The following is a 19137-nucleotide window of genomic DNA, read 5'->3' as shown; positions in this document are numbered from 1 at the left end:
ATAATAATAGACATTACTATAATATGTTGTTTTATCTTTGCACAATAAAACCAAGACCAGAGATACAACAGAAAAAAAGAAGCAAGTTGTGCAGGGTAAGCAACATTTATCACGCATATAAAATAATATGGAGAGAATAACACTAATAATAATAGGAATCATTTTTTTTATTATATTTATTTAGCACCTTTAAGCTTAAGCACAAATTTCTTCCTAGATTAAAACATTTACAAATGCAAAGAACTTTTAATTATTGGATTTAAAAAAAAGTTTAAATTCTAAGGTATAAAATAATGTTAACTTATTGTACATACTGTTTATTTTTTTTAACACAGACTTAACTCTCTCTTCCTTCCACGGCTCTGTGTAGGAGTTCAGGTTACGTTACATGCAAAACTTGAGGAGCAGTGAGGAGGAATCACCAGCAGATTTGGTTACCAATTGTCCTTCAGCATCAGGGTGTTACTCAAGTTCTTTGGGTTTTACATTATGTGTTTGTGCTGTTTGCAGTTTGTGTTGCTCTGCAAGTCTGAACAAGCTTGTAGTATTTGACCAATCAAAATAATTGTGCATGTTTGTCTGTGTGGGGATCATCATCATTCCCAAAATGATCATGCAAAAACATTCATTAAAATGTATGTAAAATTAAACAAGTTTAAAATCAGTGATTGTGTTTTGGCTTCAATGCTGTTGATAAATGACACACTACTGATGCTCCCACGGCCTTAAATAAATTAATTTAAAAATGAATGTAAATTAATTTAAAAATGAATGTAAATAATAAATGTAAATAATTAAATATATTTAAAAAATTCAAAATTATTCTGTCCAAAAATATAATAAAAATATACAAGTAAAAAATAATTAGCAAAGTAATTAAATAGGGGGAACAATACAAATCTAAATACAAAAAGAAGCAAATCGATTAATTCTTGCATTTACTTTTAATATATTTGGGGAAAATGTAATGACATATTAATTAATTTATCAAGTCATCGATTAAATTGAAGCTTCTGTCCTTTATACAGTTTTCCAAAGATACAATGAAAAAAATTGGAGTGACATTTACTTTAAAAAAAGTTAAAAAGTTTTTCCACAAAGAAAGTGTTTGTAATCTTTACTCAGGCTGTTTCTAAGTAATATTTATTTAATAGAACCACTTATTTTTTTATGAAAATGCACAAGTAAATTGCAGATTCACTGATGTCCCTCAATTACATTTTACTTGGGAATATCAACTAATTTAGCCAATTAACTGGTTTAGTGAATATTACTTGGAATGAATGATTCAACTTACATACAAAACTGAGGACACATAATATCAAACAATCACTAAGTAATGCACAACATAAAAAACTGCTATTTCAAAGTAAAAGAACTGAATTCGTATTTCTTTGTAGAATGTATATAGATGATTGAAATAATAATTACAGGGCCAAAAAATCTATTTTTTCAGTGTATAAGATACAACAAAAAACCATAGTGCACAAGGTGACTAACTAAACTATTAAGGTTTGTCTTGAATAAACAGTCAAATCAATGCTTTTGTGACATTTTGACATGGCCAAGCAAACTGTTTCCTCCTGTTTCGAGGTATTAAGCTAAGCTAAGCTAAGCTAAGCTAACTACACCTTGATCTTTACTATACAGATGTAAAAGTGAAAGAAATCCTGTGACCCTACAATATCTGCCATGAAAATCCAAAAATATCTTTGAATGCAAAACTAAATGCAAGCCTCATCCCTTTTATGATGAACTGTATAAGATTATCTTTGGCTAAAACGGCTTAAAACGTTGGCACACAGCAAAAGCAACTTAAATACAAACTTTGCATCCAGTTTGGTTATACAACCCCAATTCCAATAAAGTTGGGATGCTGTATTACATGTAAATATAAAAACACAACGCAATGATCTGCAAACCTAATAAACCAATATTTTAATTATAAACAACATATCTGATGTTGAAACTGAGACATTTTACCATTATATGGAAAATATGAGCTCACTTTGAATTTGATGGCAGCAACAGGGGCCTACAGGGGCCACTGCCCCTATAAAGAAGCCCTCGGCCCCTGCTGTGGCCCCTGTGTCAAATTAATAATGAAATGATCAATTTATAACGATGAATGACAGAACAATTCTTGCTTATTTTTTCTTCAAACAATATCGCATTGTACACAAAAGGAACCCAAAATGTGTACATTGTGTAGTTAAATAAAAGCAATAAAAGCTTGTAAAAAGATCATTCTGACTGTACCACACTTTCAAAATAAAAATAAAGTAATTGTGCACAAAGATGAGAAATATTGTCGTACAAAAAAAACTGTTCTTGTTGGTAAGTCTCATTGTTTCAATCAATGTATTTGTATCTTCCAAATATACTTAATGAGATTTTTGAATCAGTAGGTAAAATAAAGGTTTTGAATGCTTAAATATCATCTTTGCAGTTTTTAAATATGCCCCTCTGATTAAACACGGGCCCCTCCTTGGCCCCCACAGTAAAACTGGTCTAGAACCGCCACTGGACAGGGTCAACAAAAGGCTGGAAAAGTAATTGGCACAAATCAGAACCAACTGGAGGAGCATCTGACAACTAATTAGGTTAACTGGCATCAGGTCAGTAACATGACTGGGTATAAAGGAGCCTCTCAGGTGAAAAGATGGCAGAGGTTCACCAGTCTGCAACAAACTGCGTCTAAAAATATGAAAAATGTTGCTCAACATAAAGTTGTTGGTATGGGGTTGCATTAGTGCCTACAGCGTGGGCAGCTGACACATCTGGAAAGGCACCATCAGTGCTGACAGGAACGTTGAGAGTTTTAGAGTATATTATATATTTAATCATACTGTTCAGTCCTCCAAACACAATTAATCAATTCCAAAATCATCTCGGTCCACTATCCGCCATAAAGCCTTACTTTTGACCCACACATCAGAAAAGTTGTCCAGTCCTGTTTTTCTGTTGGGAATAAAATATGGGTTTGTGAGATTTGTTAAGCATTGCATTCTGTTGTTTTTATTTACATTTAACACAGCGTCCCAACTTTTTTGGAATAGTTGTAATAGTTGATTGAGAATGACAGGTTCAAAACCATACAGTTGTTTACAATCTTACTCTACGTTTCCTGTTTATTCCCTCCAACACACACGTATGTTCATGTTGTTCAACCCAATATTTCTTCTTCCTCTCTTGGCTCACACCTGGTGGAGAAAAACACAGCCTGTGGTCTCACTCCTTCCACAGGTAAACATGTACAACAGCACAATGAAAAATACACATTTTGGACTGACAGGTGGTTGCATCTTCATGTGTATAAACTTACTATTCTCCTCATACAAAAATATAACAAATAGCCACTGTGAAAAGGCTGCAGTTTGGTCAAATTTAAACTAACAACTTCTCTAAATTGAGGGCAAATAACATCATTGTTAGACGTTACATAAGGTAGTTAAAAAGTAAAATAAATGCACATAAATGCTAGAATTTAACTTGGTTACATAACAACCTGACAGAAGAAAGTTAAGTGACATTATTTTAAATAACTTTTATTTTTTCGAATGGGATACGAATGTTGGTCTCCCGGGTGAAAGTCCTGTGACTGTTTGACCTGTCCACCAGCTGCTCTTAACCCTTTGATGCTCAATATATAAACACCTTCTATTGCACAACATGGGTCAAAAATGACCTGCATTCATTTCCTTGTTTTTTCATGCTGGCTGTGTGTTTGAGTATCTTTTTTTTATTATTACAACAGATCATTATATCCATTTTTCCTTTCATACTTTATGAAGAAAAATAGTTTTTGTATTATTACATCAAGTTTACACACATGGGTCAAAATGACCTTGTGCATTAGAAGCGTAGTGATACAAAAAGTGATTCACAAAATTAAAAATGTGAGTATATGTGTAACTATGTTTGTCTTATTTTGAAGGTTTAACTTTAAAAGAGTTGTTAGAACCACCAGGTTACATTGGAAAATCACATATTTTAACATTTGAGACTTATTAGAGCCACCAAATAATAATTTCCATTGGAAAAACACCAATTTAACAAACTAGGATATTTAATGTTTGTGTCTTCTTTGTCAGGTTTTAAATTGGTGACAACATACAAACACCTTCTAATGCACAACATGGATCAAAAAAGGAACATGTGCATTAGAAGCGTGGTGATAAAAAAAGGGGGGTTTTATTCAAAAAGTAAGAAATGAAAACAAAAAAATAGGATGTATGATGATCAAAACCAAATTATTTGAGGACAACCCGGAATACTGAATGATGATATTAATTTATTGCAAAGATATAGAACATAAAAACTAAGTCGGGTCACTTTAGACCATGTTGTGCATCAAAGTGTTAAGGCACCTTTTCTTGTTTAGTTCTCTTGTTTACTTCCTTCCTCCTCCTCCTTCTTTATGCTTCTTAACATCACTTCCACCTTCGCATCGCTCATAATTACTTGGGCCACTAGAAGGAGCCGCTAAGTACAAAAAAACATGGATCATAATAACGTGTTGTAAATTTAGAATTGAATTTCAATTTATTAAATTTAATTCTGCTTAGACGTTGTTTCCACTAATATGTCAAAAATGGCTTTAACTGCTGTATTATTATAGTATTACCATGCACAAAAAAGTGTGGAAAATTCAGTTTGACTTTAAGAGACAAAAAAGTGCCTTTAGTGGGGAATACACACAACACGGATATAAAGGTCTTACTCTGTTGTTTTGCTGTCTTTTCCTTGTTTGAAACTCTTCCCCAGGTGGATCTTGAAATCACTGATGCCCTTTTTTTCCATCTGTGCCTTCATCTAGGAAGCATACAAAATAATGATGAGTCTTCATCTATTTACAATAACATAAGAACTTGGATATCATTAGACTTCTAAATTTACAACCTCTGCTCTGAAAAAGACATAAATCTGATGTGACTATATTGAAATGAAAACAGTGCACAAACAATATATTTAATGTTCAAACTTGTTGTTAAGCCGTTTTGAAATCGGGGTTGTACGTATTAACCTTTCTGTAGTCCTGGGCTCCTTTTTTACCCCAAATCATTTTCATCATACCATTAATATCTGTTAACTTCCATAGAATTGTTTAAAATGTTCAGCATATGTGCCCCTCTGCATCCTTTATAGATAAAATAAAGATAAAAAGGACCCCATGACATTAAACTGGTTTTAGAACATGTAGAAAAAAAGTTAATACCAACTTTTTTTCCGCCTTTTCAGACAACTCATGACCATCAAATTGATATTCAATTTTCATATTTTTTTCATTATTATTGGTAAATTTTAGTCAAATATATAATATATATATTCAGTTTTTATTACTTTTTTTTCCTCTTGAAATGAGGCCTAATTTTGTATATTTGACTAAAATTGACCAATAATAATGAAATAAATCTGCAAATTAAATATCAATTTGTTGGTCATGAGTTGCCTTAAAAGGTGAAAAATAAAAAAGGTGTTAATATTTTTTTTCTACATGTCCTAAAACCAGTCTTGTGTCATGGGGTCCTTTTTGACCCCTGAGGACCATGGGTGCACAGTCGATGGAAGGACTAACAAAGGTTGAACAGTTTTCTTTCTCACCTGGCTCACGATTTGTTGTTGGACGTTTGGGTCACTCATGTCAAAGTTAGTCCTGAACCTCACCACAGTTATCTTCTTCAAGTCTGGAAAACAGTAGATGTTTTTAGCAATGATACAAAATTCCATTTAACGTAAAGAGTTGTGCCATTGGTTTAGCATGTCTTCATCTGTTGACTACATTAGTAGTTCCAACGCTGATTATTTATTATTGAGGTTTATGCTTAAAGAGGTATTGTACAAAGTAAATACATTCAGAAACATGGATGATCGGAAATAATACAAATACAGCCAGCAGAGCCCCATCCCCGCAACAACATTACTGTACCATTCGACAACCTAGTATTAATAGAACTTGCGTGTGGTTGCTTGTATTACATGGATCACGTACATATCAGAACGTATACGTATACAAAAAAAAACCCAACAACAAAAAAAACAAAACAACAACAATAATATGATTAAGATTCAACATTTTATATATATGCATATAAAAATGAATACATAATAATAAAGTAAAAGAATAACAGATACATTAGTTAAAGCACAACGCTGATTATTTGAGATTCATTTCCTATCCTCTAGGCAGCCCTTGGTTCAGGTTCATTTCACTGTGAAAATAAATTTTTACCTTCCAATAGGAAATCTTAGGTTTTCATTTAGCATGAACGTTGGGTGGTCAGCAACTCTAAAAAAACAAATAAGCACTCTAAAAGTAAGAATGTCGTTGTTATTCTCATTATCAGTTGCTCCAGCAGTGGCTTCTTCAATGAACTGATTGTTTGCTCCTCAAAATAGGATTAAAAAATAAGATTAAAAAACTGTCCTCAGGAGAAAAACCCTTGTTGGAGGCATCACTGCACTCAGCAGAGAGTTAATGTTTCATTGGTGTAGTTTGTTCCTTCCCACTATCCTTAATATAAGCCAAGTCCGTTTTTATAACTCATTATTTGTTTTAGCCACTTGAAGAGTTAATTTTTCACTGCTGACAGTTTGCCCCATTCATGATTGCAGCTATTGTGAATTCAACCTCCAGGTCTGAAAAGTGAAGCCAATGTAGAATGTAGTGTCGTTTACAAAAATAAGTCTGATGGCATAGGAGTCAATGAGAAAATGACGCTACTTCTCACTTAATTTATTACCCCACTAAACATTTTCCTAATGCATTTATGGTCCTAATCAATTGTTTCTGGTCTTCTTCAATACAGCATGATGTTCATTTTCTAAATTATGGTCCAATTTATAGTAAAATAGACGATAAAGCATAAAGGCTATGCTTTAGGTGTGGCTACCTGCTGATTGACAGGTGACTGCCAAGGGGCTCTGTGTGTTTACCTTTGAGAACCTCGACCCTTTCACAGTTTGTTTCACTTCATCAAAGTTCATTGTTACGTTTTGGTCACTTAAAAAAGTCTTGTTCAGTGTTTGGTTGTACTAAAATACACCTTTTTGAATGGTTGATATCAAGGTGATGGCATACATTATTTTTTTATAGTACATGATAAACACTCGTTATTAACTGCAAAGAAATGTTTAGCATTAATAGCCTGGAAACTATTATGACCTGAGCAAAAATATGGTTTAAATTCAGAAGAAAAGTAAACACAGATAGAGCTTAGTCTGAACGGTTTTTGAAACTCAAAGTAGCAATAACACTCACTAATATTGTATCAATTAATATTTATATTTGACTGGAAAATGAATTCAGCGTTAGATGTCATAGCTCAGTGCTGTGTTACCTGCTTTAGCTTTGACAGCAGGGTACACTCTGACCTCACAGAGCCTTAATTGGGCATCTTCTGCAGGGAGGACAATGGTGACGTATCGTCCCATCATCTGGCTGCAGCGGAACGCCATCACAGCTTCACTGGTCACTGTCATGACTGCACATCTGAGGGAGGAGGAGACAGGAAGAAAAACAGACTGATTGATGAACAGCTCCTAGAAACCTGCTACTGGTTGGTTAGAGCAAAACAAAACAAAATAACTGGTCCACAAACAGGAAATATGCAACATAAACACCATATGAGTGTAAATAATGGGAATAAATATATATTTAATCTCATTATCAGGCTAGTTTAACCCATTGCATCACCTGGGATTGTTGTTGCCGTTGTTCTCCAGTGAGGAACCAATGCGGATTTCAGCCCCGTCGCAGCAATTTATTGCCACAACTTCGACAACTGAGATCTGATACGGACCCCCCAGGTCCACCCTCCACCAGGGGTTGTCCTCTGATTGAGTGGCAGAGCAGTTCCCATCCGAATAGTGCGCATCAGGTTTGCCATCAATCACCAAGCTTGGTGGAAATTTGACATCGAACACTGAAGACTGTGTCGCCTCTCCACCCAGAGCCACGTTAGCTGGAGAGTTAGCACAGAGACAAAGATTAATACACAAAACATCTGTACAGTAAAGCATTTTAGAGGTAAAACTTCAACTGCCTTTAAAAATATAATAATAATTATAAAAAAACGTAATTTAATGCTTTTTAAGACTATTCAATATGTCTCATACATTAGGAGACTGAACAGGAGTAACAGGACAGCCCAAAACTTAAAAATAAAATAAAAATAAAATAAAAAACCAAAGACTGTATCCTCGGCTGTGAGTTTGTTTCATTTAATTCATTTTTTTCTCAGGACAGGAGGCCAGAAAGAGGAAAAAAAGCAATGATCATGGCAATAATGACAAATAAAAAAGTAAATAAATTGATTGAAAATTGAAATAATAATAATAATAATCAATGAACTTATAAATACATACATACTTGTATGAAAAACAACTACACTATATATATTTCTATCATGGATTGGATCTTATATTCACTTGTTTGTAAAAAAAAAAAAAAAATCCTTTGACTTAATTGTAGTTGTTTTTCTTTTATTTATTTATTTACTCAGTCATTTATTATTATAATTATTATTAGTATTTTTATTATACTATTATTTAGATTTTATAGCAATTTTTATTTACTTTTTTTATTTGTCATTATTGTTCCTATTATTATTGTATTTCTCTCTCTGGCCTGATGTCCTGAGAAAAAATAAATTTAACAAAACAAACTCACATCTTTCTTCTTCTTTTTTTATTTTTTTTTTTAGTTTTGGTCAGTCATATAAATCCTGTCAAGTCACCTAATGTATCACATTTTGTCTTTGCTCAGTGCTGTGTTACCTCCTGTAGCTTTGGAAGCACCGTACACTTTGACCTCACAGAGCTGAAGTCTCCTATTTACTTTAGGCAGGTAAATGTTGACGTAGCGTCCGCTAAACTTGCTGCAGTGGAAGGCCATCACGACTTCACTGGTCACTTTGATGACTGCACATCTGAGGGAAGAGGAGACAGGAAGAAAAACAGACCTATTGATGAACAGCTCCTAGAAACCTGCTACTGGTTGGTTAGAGCAAAACGAAACAAAATAACTGGTCCACAAACAGGAAATATGCAATATAAACACAATATCAGTGTAAATAATGGGAATAAATATATATTCGATCTCATTATCAGGTTTAACCCATTGCATCACCTGGGATTGTTGTTGCCGTTATTATTCAGTGAGTAACCGATGCGGATTTCAGCCCCTTTTAGCTCAGAAGCACAGCAATCTTTTCTGCGCATAACATGGACAAGTGAGATCTGATATGGAGCCCCCAGGTCCACCCTCCACCAGGGGTCGTCCTGGTAGTCAGTGGAAGTGCAGATAAAATCGTCATAGTGTGCATCAGGTTTGCCATCAATCACCAAGCTTGGTGGTAATGTGAAGTCGAACATTGAAGACTGTGTCGCCTCTCCACCCAGAGCCACGTTAGCTGGAGAGTTAGCACAGAGACAAAGATTAATACACAAAACATCTGTACAGTAAAGCATTTTAGAGGTTAGTCTTCTACTGCCTTTAAAAATATAATAATATTAAACTAAATGAAATGCTTTTTAAGACTTTTCAATAGGTCTCATACTTTAGGTGATAGGACAGGATAAACACGACAGGCCAAAAAAAAAAAAAAAAAAAAAACACGGATTGGATCCTCAACTGTGAGTTTATTTGAATTTATATATTCTTAATTAGAACATCAGGGAATATTAGTGGAATACCGCAAAGCACAAGGTGCATGACTTCCAAATGGATTCACAGACTTGCAAAAGATTTTGTGGAAAGGTTGGTCATGAGCTGAAGGACAGCTGATTAACTGTTCGTGCCAACTACCTAAAAGGGGGCGTGGCACTGGCCTACAACAAAAAGGTGCAGAATTTCACATTTTTCCAGATTGACGTACCACGGCAAAAATATTGCAAATCCTTGATTGAGGCATTATTGCACTTAATGCAGACCTTAATCTTAACAGTTTTTTAACTCAAAGTACTACAAACACTAATTAATATTGTGTCAATTTCTTTTTCACTATGATCACACAGGAACCACTGCATTTTTAATTCAACTTTACATGCCATAGCTCAGTGCTGTGTTACCTCCTGCAGATTTGGAAACACCGTACACTTTGACCTCACAGAGCTGAAGTCTTGTATTTACTCCAGGGCGAAAAATGTTGACGTAGCGTCCGCTCATCTGCCTGCAGTGGAAGGTCATCACATCTTCTTGGGTCACTGTGATAGTTTCACATCTGAGGGAGGAGGAGACAGAAAGTAGAGGAAGAAAAACAGACCTATTGATGAACAGCTCCTAGAAACCTGCTACTGGTTGGTTAGAGCAAGACAAAACAACTGGTCCACAAACAGGAAATATGCAACATAAACACAATATCAGTGTAAATAATGGGAATAAATATATATTTAATCTCATTATCAGGCTAGTTTAACCCATTGCCTCACCTGGGATTGTTGTTGCCGTTGTTCTTCAGTGAGGAACCAATGCGGATTTCAGCCCCGTCAAGGTCAGGAGAAGAATCTGATCGTCGTATAACCTCGACAAGTGAGATCTGATATGGACCCCCCAGGTCCACCCTCCACCAGGGGTCGTCCTGGTAGTCAGTGGAAGTGCAGCTCAAATCCAAATAGTTTGAATTAGGTTTGCCATCAATCACCAAGCTTGGTGGTAATGTGAAGTCGAACATTGAAGACTGTGTCGCCTCTCCACCCAGAGCCACGTTAGCTGGAGAGTTAGCACAGAGACAAAGATTAATACACAAAACATCTGTACAGTAAAGCATTTTAGAGGTTAGTCTTCTACTGCCTTTAAACATAAAATGATAATAAACTAAATGTAATGCTTTTTAAGACTTCTCAAGAGGTCTCATACATTAGGTAAAAATTAGGCCTAAAAGGGGGCGTGGCCCTGGGAGTGGCCTACAACAAAAAGGTGCATAAATTCTAAATGGATTCACGTACCACGGCCAAACTGTCGTAAACTGTTGTTGGAGGCATCACTGCACTCAGCAGAGAGTTAATGATTCATTGGTGTAGTTTGTTCCTTCCCACTATCCTTAATATAAGCCAAGTCCGTTGTTTATAACTCATTATTTGTTTTAGCCACTTGAAGAGTTAATTTTTTCATTGTTGACAGTTTGCCCCATTCATCAATCATGTATGGGGCAAACTGTGAATGAGTTATTGTGAATTCAACCTCCAGGTCTGAAAAGTGAAGCCAATGCAGAAGTGTCATCTGCAGAAAAGAAGTCTGATTGCATAGGAGTCAATGAGAAAATGACGCTACTTCTCACTTAATTTATTACCCCACTAAACATTTTCCTAATGCATTTATGGTCCTAATCAATTGTTTCTGGTCTTCTTCAATACAGCATGATGTTCATTTTCTAAATTATGGTCCAATTTATAGTAAAATAGACGACAAAGCATAAAGGCTATGCTTTAGGGTGTGGCTACCTGCTGATTGACAGGTGACTGCCAAGGGGCTCTGTGTGTTTACGTTTGAGAACCTCGACCCTTTCACAGTTTGTTTCACTTCATCAAAGTTCATTGTTACGTTTTGATCACTTAAAAAAGTCATGTTCAGTGTTTGGTTGTACTAAAATAAACCTTTTTCACACTTTCTGTGCTGGTTACAAAAAGCCAACATGGCCATGACCAAAATGCCAAACTACAGGCTTCAAAACAAGTCCACAAACCAATGGGTGTCATCAAGGTGACTACATACATTATTTTACATAGTACATGATAAACACTTGTTACTTACTGCAAAAAAATGTTTGGCATTAATAGCCTGGAAACTATTATGAACTGATCAAAAATACGGTTTAAATTCAGAAGAATAGTAAACACAGATAGAACTAACTTAGTCTGAATGGTTTTTGAAACTCAAAGTACTAATAACACTCACTAATATTGTGTCAGTTTCTCCTTAACTATGATCACACAGGAACCAGTGCATTATTATTTAACCGTTAGATGTCATAGGTCAGTGCTCTGTTACCTGTTATAGCTTTGGAAACACCGTACACTTTGACCTCACAGAGCTGAAGTCTTGTATTTACTCCAGGGCGAAAAATGTTGACGTAGCGTCCGCTCATCTGCCTGCAGTGGAAGGTCATCACATCTTCTTGGGTCACTGTGATAGTTTCACATCTGAGGGAGGAGGAGACAGGAAGTAGAGGAAGAAAAACAGACCTATTGATGAACAGCTCCTAGAAACCTGCTACTGGTTGGTTAGAGCAAGACAAAACAACTGGTCCACAAACAGGAAATATGCAACATAAACACAATATCAGTGTAAATAATGGGAATAAATATATATTTAATCTCATTATCAGGCTAGTTTAACCCATTGCATCACCTGGGATTGTTGTTGCCGTTGTTCTCCAGTGAGGAACCAATGTGGATTTCAGCCCCGTCAAGGTCAGGAGAAGAATCTGATCGTCGTATAACCTCGACAAGTGAGATCTGATATGGACCCCCCAGGTCCACCCTCCACCAGGGGTCGTCCTGGTAGTCAGTGGAAGTGCAGCTCAAATCCAAATAGTTTGAATTAGGTTTGCCATCAATCACCAAGCTTGGTGGTAATGTGACGTCGAACATTGAAGACTGTGTCGCCTCTCCACCCAGAGCCACGTTAGCTGGAGAGTTAGCACAGAGACAAAGATTAATACACAAAACATCTGTACAGTAAAGCATTTTAGAGGTTAGTCTTCTACTGCCTTTAAACATAAAATGATAATAAACTAAATGTAATGCTTTTTAAGACTTCTCAAGAGGTCTCATACATTAGTGACTCGACAGAATGAACTCGTGCCAACTGCCTAAAAGGGGGCGTGGTCCTGGGAGTGGCCTACAACAAAAAGGTGCATAAATTCTAAATGGATTCACGTACCACGGCCAAACTGTCGTAAACTGTATAATATAATGCTTTTTAAAACTTTTCAAGAGGTCTCATACATTGCTAATATTATTTTCTATCAGGGATCAGGCCAGGGAGAGGGAAAAAATATAGTAAGAATAATGACAAAGATATATGTAATGCACAGAGACAAAGATTAATACACAAAACATCTGTACAGTAAAGCATTTTAGAGGTTAGTCTTCTACTGCCTTTAAACATAAAATTATAATAAACTAAATGTAATGCTTTTTAAGACTTCTCAAGAGGTCTCATACATTAGGTAAAAATTAGGCCGGTGCATAAATTCTAAACGGATTCACGTACCACGGCCAAACTGTTGACAGTGTATAATATAATGCTTTTTAAAACTTTTCAAGAGGTCTCATACATTGTTTCTTTTTTATTATTTTCTATCAGGACATCAGGCCAGGGAGAGGGGAAAATGATCGTAAGAATAATGACAAAGAAAAAAAAGTAAATACATTTCTTGAAAATTTAAATAATAATAATGCATTAAAATCAACTACATTATATACGTAGATATGTTTTGGATTTCATCTAATATTGTTTGTGAAAGCCTTTGACAATTAGTGGAGTTGTTCTTTTATTTATGTATCCATTCATTTGTTTTTATCAATATTATTGTTGTTGTTGTTATTATTATTATTATATTATCTGTATTTGTTACATTTTTAAGAAATGTATTTACATTTTTATTTATCATTATTGTTTTTAACATTATTTAAAAATGTCGTGATTTTAAAAAAAACCCTAATGTATCACGTTTCTCTGAATAAAACAAACACTTCCTGCCCCGTTTTTTTAATCTCATGACACACTAATTAATTAGTAATAACAATAAAATAATGTCAACACAGACAAAGATGTTTAATTTAGGACCTGTGAAGGAGTGCTGCAGTTCCAGGTCTTAGTGTTCAATATGTTATAATCCCATTGTTCTGCCTGTTATACATAACTGTAAAAATCTGTCTGTTTTTTAATGATGATTTATGTAACTGATTTTGTCATCATCTATTTGGCTTTAGAATACTTGTATGAGAACAATGTGATCTGTGTTGATGCCAAGTCCTTGGTTGTTTGTCCCTTTTGAAATAAATATATATACTTTTCACTTGTAATGGTGCATTTTTACACCTTGGTATTGGTACTTAAAGGATCTCAATACTTATTTCACTACTGCTTTATATTTTATATTTTCTTACCTGCCTGCTGAGTAATTCTCAAACTGAGAAGAACAGACCCTGCAAATAAAAGTGAAAACATTTAAATTAACCTCAAAACATAATTAGTAGAAGTCCTTGTGGATTAAAAATAATAACCAACCATATCTGAAATAAAAATGTAAAAAAAATATATATATAAGTCATAAAGTTATTGGAAGAGTGAATGTTTTTAATTAAACCAAGAACAAAAATGATATGACTTACCCCAAATAAACAGGAATTTCCAGCTCCACTCCATGATCTCAATAAACTAATGTTTTAGTTTAGTATTTGTATTTGAGTATGTATTTAAGATCATCTAAAATGCTTTGTGGTGTCTAGACTTTGTTTCCCAAATCTGGAACCCTGTGACTTACATTTGAAGTGGCCAACAAACAAATAAATGCAAACCAAATTTACATTTTTACATTTGCACAAGACACTCAGTTCTGACTAAATATGAAAATGTGGCAACACCTGCCTGCAGACTGCTGATCACATCAACTTTATTATACACATAAAATATTTTTTTTAAAAAAAGAGTTATTTTGATTCAGTGACGACGGCATTTAAGAACACACATTTCCCCAATCCATGTATTGCATCATTATGTGTTTTTATAAGCTTAAAGTATGTTGATTTCTTGCAAATAAAAATGCTTTGTAACATAGGGAACATAGAGAATAATAGTAATAATTTTATTTATATAGCACTTTTCAACTTAAGCACAAAGTTCTTTCTAGGTTAAAAGATTTGCAGAATAAATATTAAAAATCTAAAACCATGTCAGTCCCCTTGTATGACATACAGGACAGCCCATACTTCAACAGGTAGAGTTGCAAGTGAAAAATTAAATAATTATATAAATAAGTAAAGCCTGCATAAAATAAATAAACTCTATCCAGCTTATTTAGCGGCAAATAATGAATTGGCCATAGATTTAACATGCCGTTTGAAGGGGATCTCTCTCTCCTTAAACCATAAATATGTGTTGTCAGTTGTTTTTTATACAATACCTATTATTATTGACAAAAAGTAATGAGAACCACTACAGCTCTAGTTTGTTTTACTGACATGCTGGAGTTACGTAAAATCACATTTTTTTGTGTTCATCTGTTTAGTTTTAGTAGCTGAAATGACTCTCAACAAACAATATCAACATTTTATTACACTTAAGTTGTGTTATCAAGTTCAATATGGTGCATAATGTTACACAACCTGAGTGATTTCCAGTAATGTACTGTGGATGTGAGTGTATTATATTGACTGCAGGGCAGCAGCTTGTCATGAAACAATTCATCTGTGCAGCTACAAAACACAAATTATACCAAATTAAGTCAGAATAGTGAGTATGCAGACTCTACTCCCACAATGCAACACACAAAAGAAACATAAAAGATAAAAAATAATGATTTTGTTTAAGTGACAGCGGCATTAAAGATCACACATTAGCCCAATCAATGTATTGCATCATTATGCATTATTATAATGCTAATGTGTGTTGATTTCTTACAAATACAAATACTTTGCAATTGTATTCAAGGCTAAAGTCATCATTTGGAAACATGACAGAGCATGAAAACAGCCCAAAAGAAACCACCAAAGGCCAGGAACAACAAAGCTTTCTCTCTTTAAGAAGCCTGTTCACCACATTTAGCTAGTTTTAATTAGTTAATTAAGCTTAGCAGCAACATGCTAATGTTAACACCACAAAGCCTGTTTTACAGTAATTATTCTTGTTTAAGTGAGAGCAGCCTGGATGTTCTTCGCCTTGCCTCAGATTTGTTTTTATCATTTGAGTAGCCTAGTCAAGTTTGCAAATGTGAATCAAATACATTTCTTCAGAAGTCAAATTAATAGGCGGGCACATTGGCACATGCAAGGCAACACACACACACAGAGAGAGAGAGAGACAGACAGACAGACTAAGACACACATGCAGTTTTTTTTGTTTTTTAAAAAACTGTATGCAGCCACATTGTGGAACTCATGATGAGAAAACAATACAATCTCCTAATGTTTTATATCATTATTGTTATTTCTTCATTGCATTTATAATTAGTTTAGAATTATATTATGTAGACCTGATGAAAAATATTACTATCTAATCTCCTAGGATGCTGCCTTACGCACTAACCATCAGAACAAGCTCAGACAGACGGACGGACGGACGGACGGACAGACAGACAGACAGACAGACAGATAGATTTCTGTGCATTATAAAACCTTATAGCAGTTGGTATGAAAGACCTCCTGTATCTCTCTGATTTGCACATTCATTGTCGTCCTCTTCTCAGACGTCAGTATTTTCTTCTTTTCTCCGTTTTATATCATGGCAAAATTTATATATATGGGATTTGGACAGCTGGTCAGCCAAATCAAGACATTCCCCACCTGGGGAATATTTCACAATTACAATTATGTTTAACAGACTCCATCATTACGTTAATTTGTAACTAAAGGGGACAGAATGTTTGCAGTCAAGGTCCCAAGACAGTGATCTCCTTTAAGTAAAACCTTAAAAACATCAACTTATTTCAACTTTTAACATTGTGTCTTTGTCTTTTATACAGCATTTTTTTAAATCCGTTTTTGTTTAAAACCTGATAATTTTGTAAACTGTCTGTTTAATGTTCTGCTTTGTTAATTAAGTAATGTTCATTTTGAAAAGTGCTGGATAAAGATTATTAAGGATCCATAATGGAAAAGTCAATTATATGACACATTTTGTTGCAGTTTTACCATATTCCAACTATTCTAATCTACAGACTGTTTTTTGTATTGATTAATCCCTCTTGTGTGCCATGTGTTGTATCTGTGGAGCTTCCTATTAAAAGCATTGGAACTAAAATATGGACTCCATTTCCCATGAGCACTTGCAAGAAGACGCACAGGTGAGTGTCTGAAGCCATCAGAAGACACAAAATGACTAAAAAAGACACACAAAAAGACACAAAATGACTAAAAAATACATAAAATGACAGGCAGGAAAAAAAATGATTCAAAAATGTATAAAATAGCCCACGACTCCATAGCGTTGATGACGTTTAAGATAAAAAAAAACTCTTATTGTCTAACACTGTTATCCACAGTAGTAATGAATCCCCATTGTGTGCCATGTATTGTACCTGTGGAGCTTCCCATCTGTTTAAATCATTGGAACAAACTATGGACTCCGTTTCCCATGAGCACTTGCGAGAAGACGCACAGGTGAGTGTCTGACGCCATTAAAAGCTTCGAGGTCCCCTTTTGTCAAACTTTAACGACGTATATGATTAAATAAAACTCTTATTGTCTAACATTGTTGTCCACACTAGTTTGAGCTTCACATTTAGATATTTACGTCCCTGCGTTGCTTGGTAACAGCAAAAAAAAAATCAGTTTAACACATAGAAAGAAGCAGTTTCTAGCTTTTAATGTCTGATAGCTCACTGATAAAACTGGAATTGCCTTAACAGACTGAAAGGGAAATACTTTGTAATTGTATTCAAGGCTAAAGTCATCATTGGGAAATGTTACAGAGCGTTTAAAACAGCTAAAAGGAGCCACCACAGGCCAGGAACAACAAAGCTTTCTCTCTTTAACGAGCCCGTTCACCGCATTAAGCTAGTTTTAATTAGTTAATTAACTTAGCAGCGCCATGCTAATGTAAACTCTACAAAGCCTGTTTAACAGGCAAGTTAGTTACGAATGAGAAACCTCACACTTCTGGTATATTTATCCATCAGTTTATACTGCCTCAACAGTATAAAAACTCAATTAAAAGCTCACTTACCGTTAACTTTTACCAACTGCCTCTTTTTCTGTCATAGTGGGGCGGATTAGCTGAACAATCGTTCACTTTGTGATAAAAGCATGAAATTTGGTAGATGTGTTGGTGAATATGTTTCGAACAAATCTGGATATTGGGCCACCTCAAAAGCGCCCCCTAGTGGCCGTGGCAGGCACTTGTTATACGATTAAATCAATGATGAATAAAAACTGCCCTTTTAATAATACCAACTGGTGATGAATTGTATATTGTTGGAAAGCCTGATTAGTCACCTTTACAACGAGGTACAGCTTGTAAGGATCGTGCATTCATGGAATGAGCAACGGGGCTAAACGTGTGGGTAGCACCCCCCAAAAATGTACATCCCCTGTGGGGCGGATTAGCTCAATAAATCACAAGAATTGTTTATTTTGTGATAGAAGCACACAATTTTGTGGATGTGTTGGTGGATATGTTTCAAACAAATCTGCATATTAGGCCATCGCAAATTCGCCCCCTAGTGGCCATAGCAGTCATTTTCTTTGTTAAAATTACAAAAAATATTTAAATTATTTCTTAAAATATTTAAAAAATTTAAACTAAATACACAAACGTAAATTAAAAAATGTAAATACACATATTAAATTAACAAAAATCCAGTTAGACACTCTTTCAGTTATTTTTCCTGCCCCACCACAATCGGGCTAGCCATCGAGCTAGCTAGCAAATGAGCTAGCTAGCATTTGCTTCCTGGGACAAGCAGTGCAGTGGACTGTCCATCAAGGTATGTCTAAATATTTTATTTCACCTGTAATTATGAATAAAATATGCTATGAACATCATAAAGGCTAAAGAGAAAAACAATCATCTTGGGCCTTGGCGGAAAAGTAAATTAGCAAGATAGCAAAAATAGGTACTTAAGCTAGCTAGTTAGCTTGGAACATGTATCAGTGGCTGTTGGGTGTGAAAGCTTAATAAGACACTGTTAAATTATGTCCTGTGGAATGTGGACATCCCTCTCTGCACACACACACACACACACACACACACACACACACACACACACACACACTATATGTAATATGTCTCCTTTGCCCATGTGGTTCTTTTTTCTTTTTTTAAATGTATTTTATAACTCCATCACAGTTAGTCAGGTGGCTTAGGACCAGATTTGAGAAGAAAGGGGACACGCCGGACAAAAGCACCAAAATTTTAACACATGCTCTCTATCACCAAAGGTTTCACCTTTTGGTAGGAGCCACTTCATCAAG

General features: G+C 34.9%; 1 protein-coding gene across 2 annotated transcripts; it reads right to left on the bottom strand.

Moving 5' to 3' along the window:
• Nucleotides 1-771: 771 nt before the first annotated feature.
• On the bottom strand, nucleotides 772-16431 carry LOC131989882 (uncharacterized). 2 transcript variants are annotated; one of them, XM_059355236.1, is made up of 14 exons: nucleotides 16342-16431; nucleotides 14341-15423; nucleotides 14116-14154; nucleotides 12350-12629; nucleotides 11990-12141; nucleotides 10432-10711; nucleotides 10072-10223; nucleotides 9131-9413; nucleotides 8779-8930; nucleotides 7697-7964; nucleotides 7341-7492; nucleotides 5605-5687; nucleotides 4724-4815; nucleotides 772-3203 (listed from the first exon to the last, which is right to left on the bottom strand). In XM_059355236.1, the coding sequence occupies exons 2-14, from the start codon at nucleotides 14372-14374 to the stop codon at nucleotides 3167-3169; spliced, it is 2004 nt and encodes a 667-aa protein (XP_059211219.1). In that variant the 5' UTR covers nucleotides 14375-15423; nucleotides 16342-16431; the 3' UTR covers nucleotides 772-3166. The 2 variants fall into 2 exon arrangements, with proteins under 2 accessions (XP_059211219.1, XP_059211220.1); XM_059355237.1 differs by lacking the exon at nucleotides 14341-15423 and having other exon boundaries at nucleotides 16342-16406.
• Between the last annotated feature and the right edge of the window lie 2706 nt (nucleotides 16432-19137).

The sequence above is a fragment of the Centropristis striata genome, chromosome 17 (genome assembly GCF_030273125.1).
Source record: "Centropristis striata isolate RG_2023a ecotype Rhode Island chromosome 17, C.striata_1.0, whole genome shotgun sequence".
In the NCBI taxonomy this organism is placed as follows: Eukaryota; Metazoa; Chordata; class Actinopteri; order Perciformes; family Serranidae; genus Centropristis; species Centropristis striata.
Note: the sequence above shows the minus strand (reverse complement) of the source record. Positions and strands in the feature narration are given on the sequence as shown.

Coding starts and splice junctions, on each gene's coding strand:
- LOC131989882 (XM_059355236.1), bottom strand. CDS start 14,374: ATGGAGTGGAGCTGGAAATTCCTGTTTATTTGGG. Junction 7,965..8,778: donor TGCTTCCAAAGCTACAGGAG/GTAACACAGCAC, acceptor CTAACTCTCCAG/CTAACGTGGCTCTGGGTGGA. Junction 5,688..7,340: donor TGCTGTCAAAGCTAAAGCAG/GTAACACAGCAC, acceptor ACTGTTTTCCAG/ACTTGAAGAAGATAACTGTG.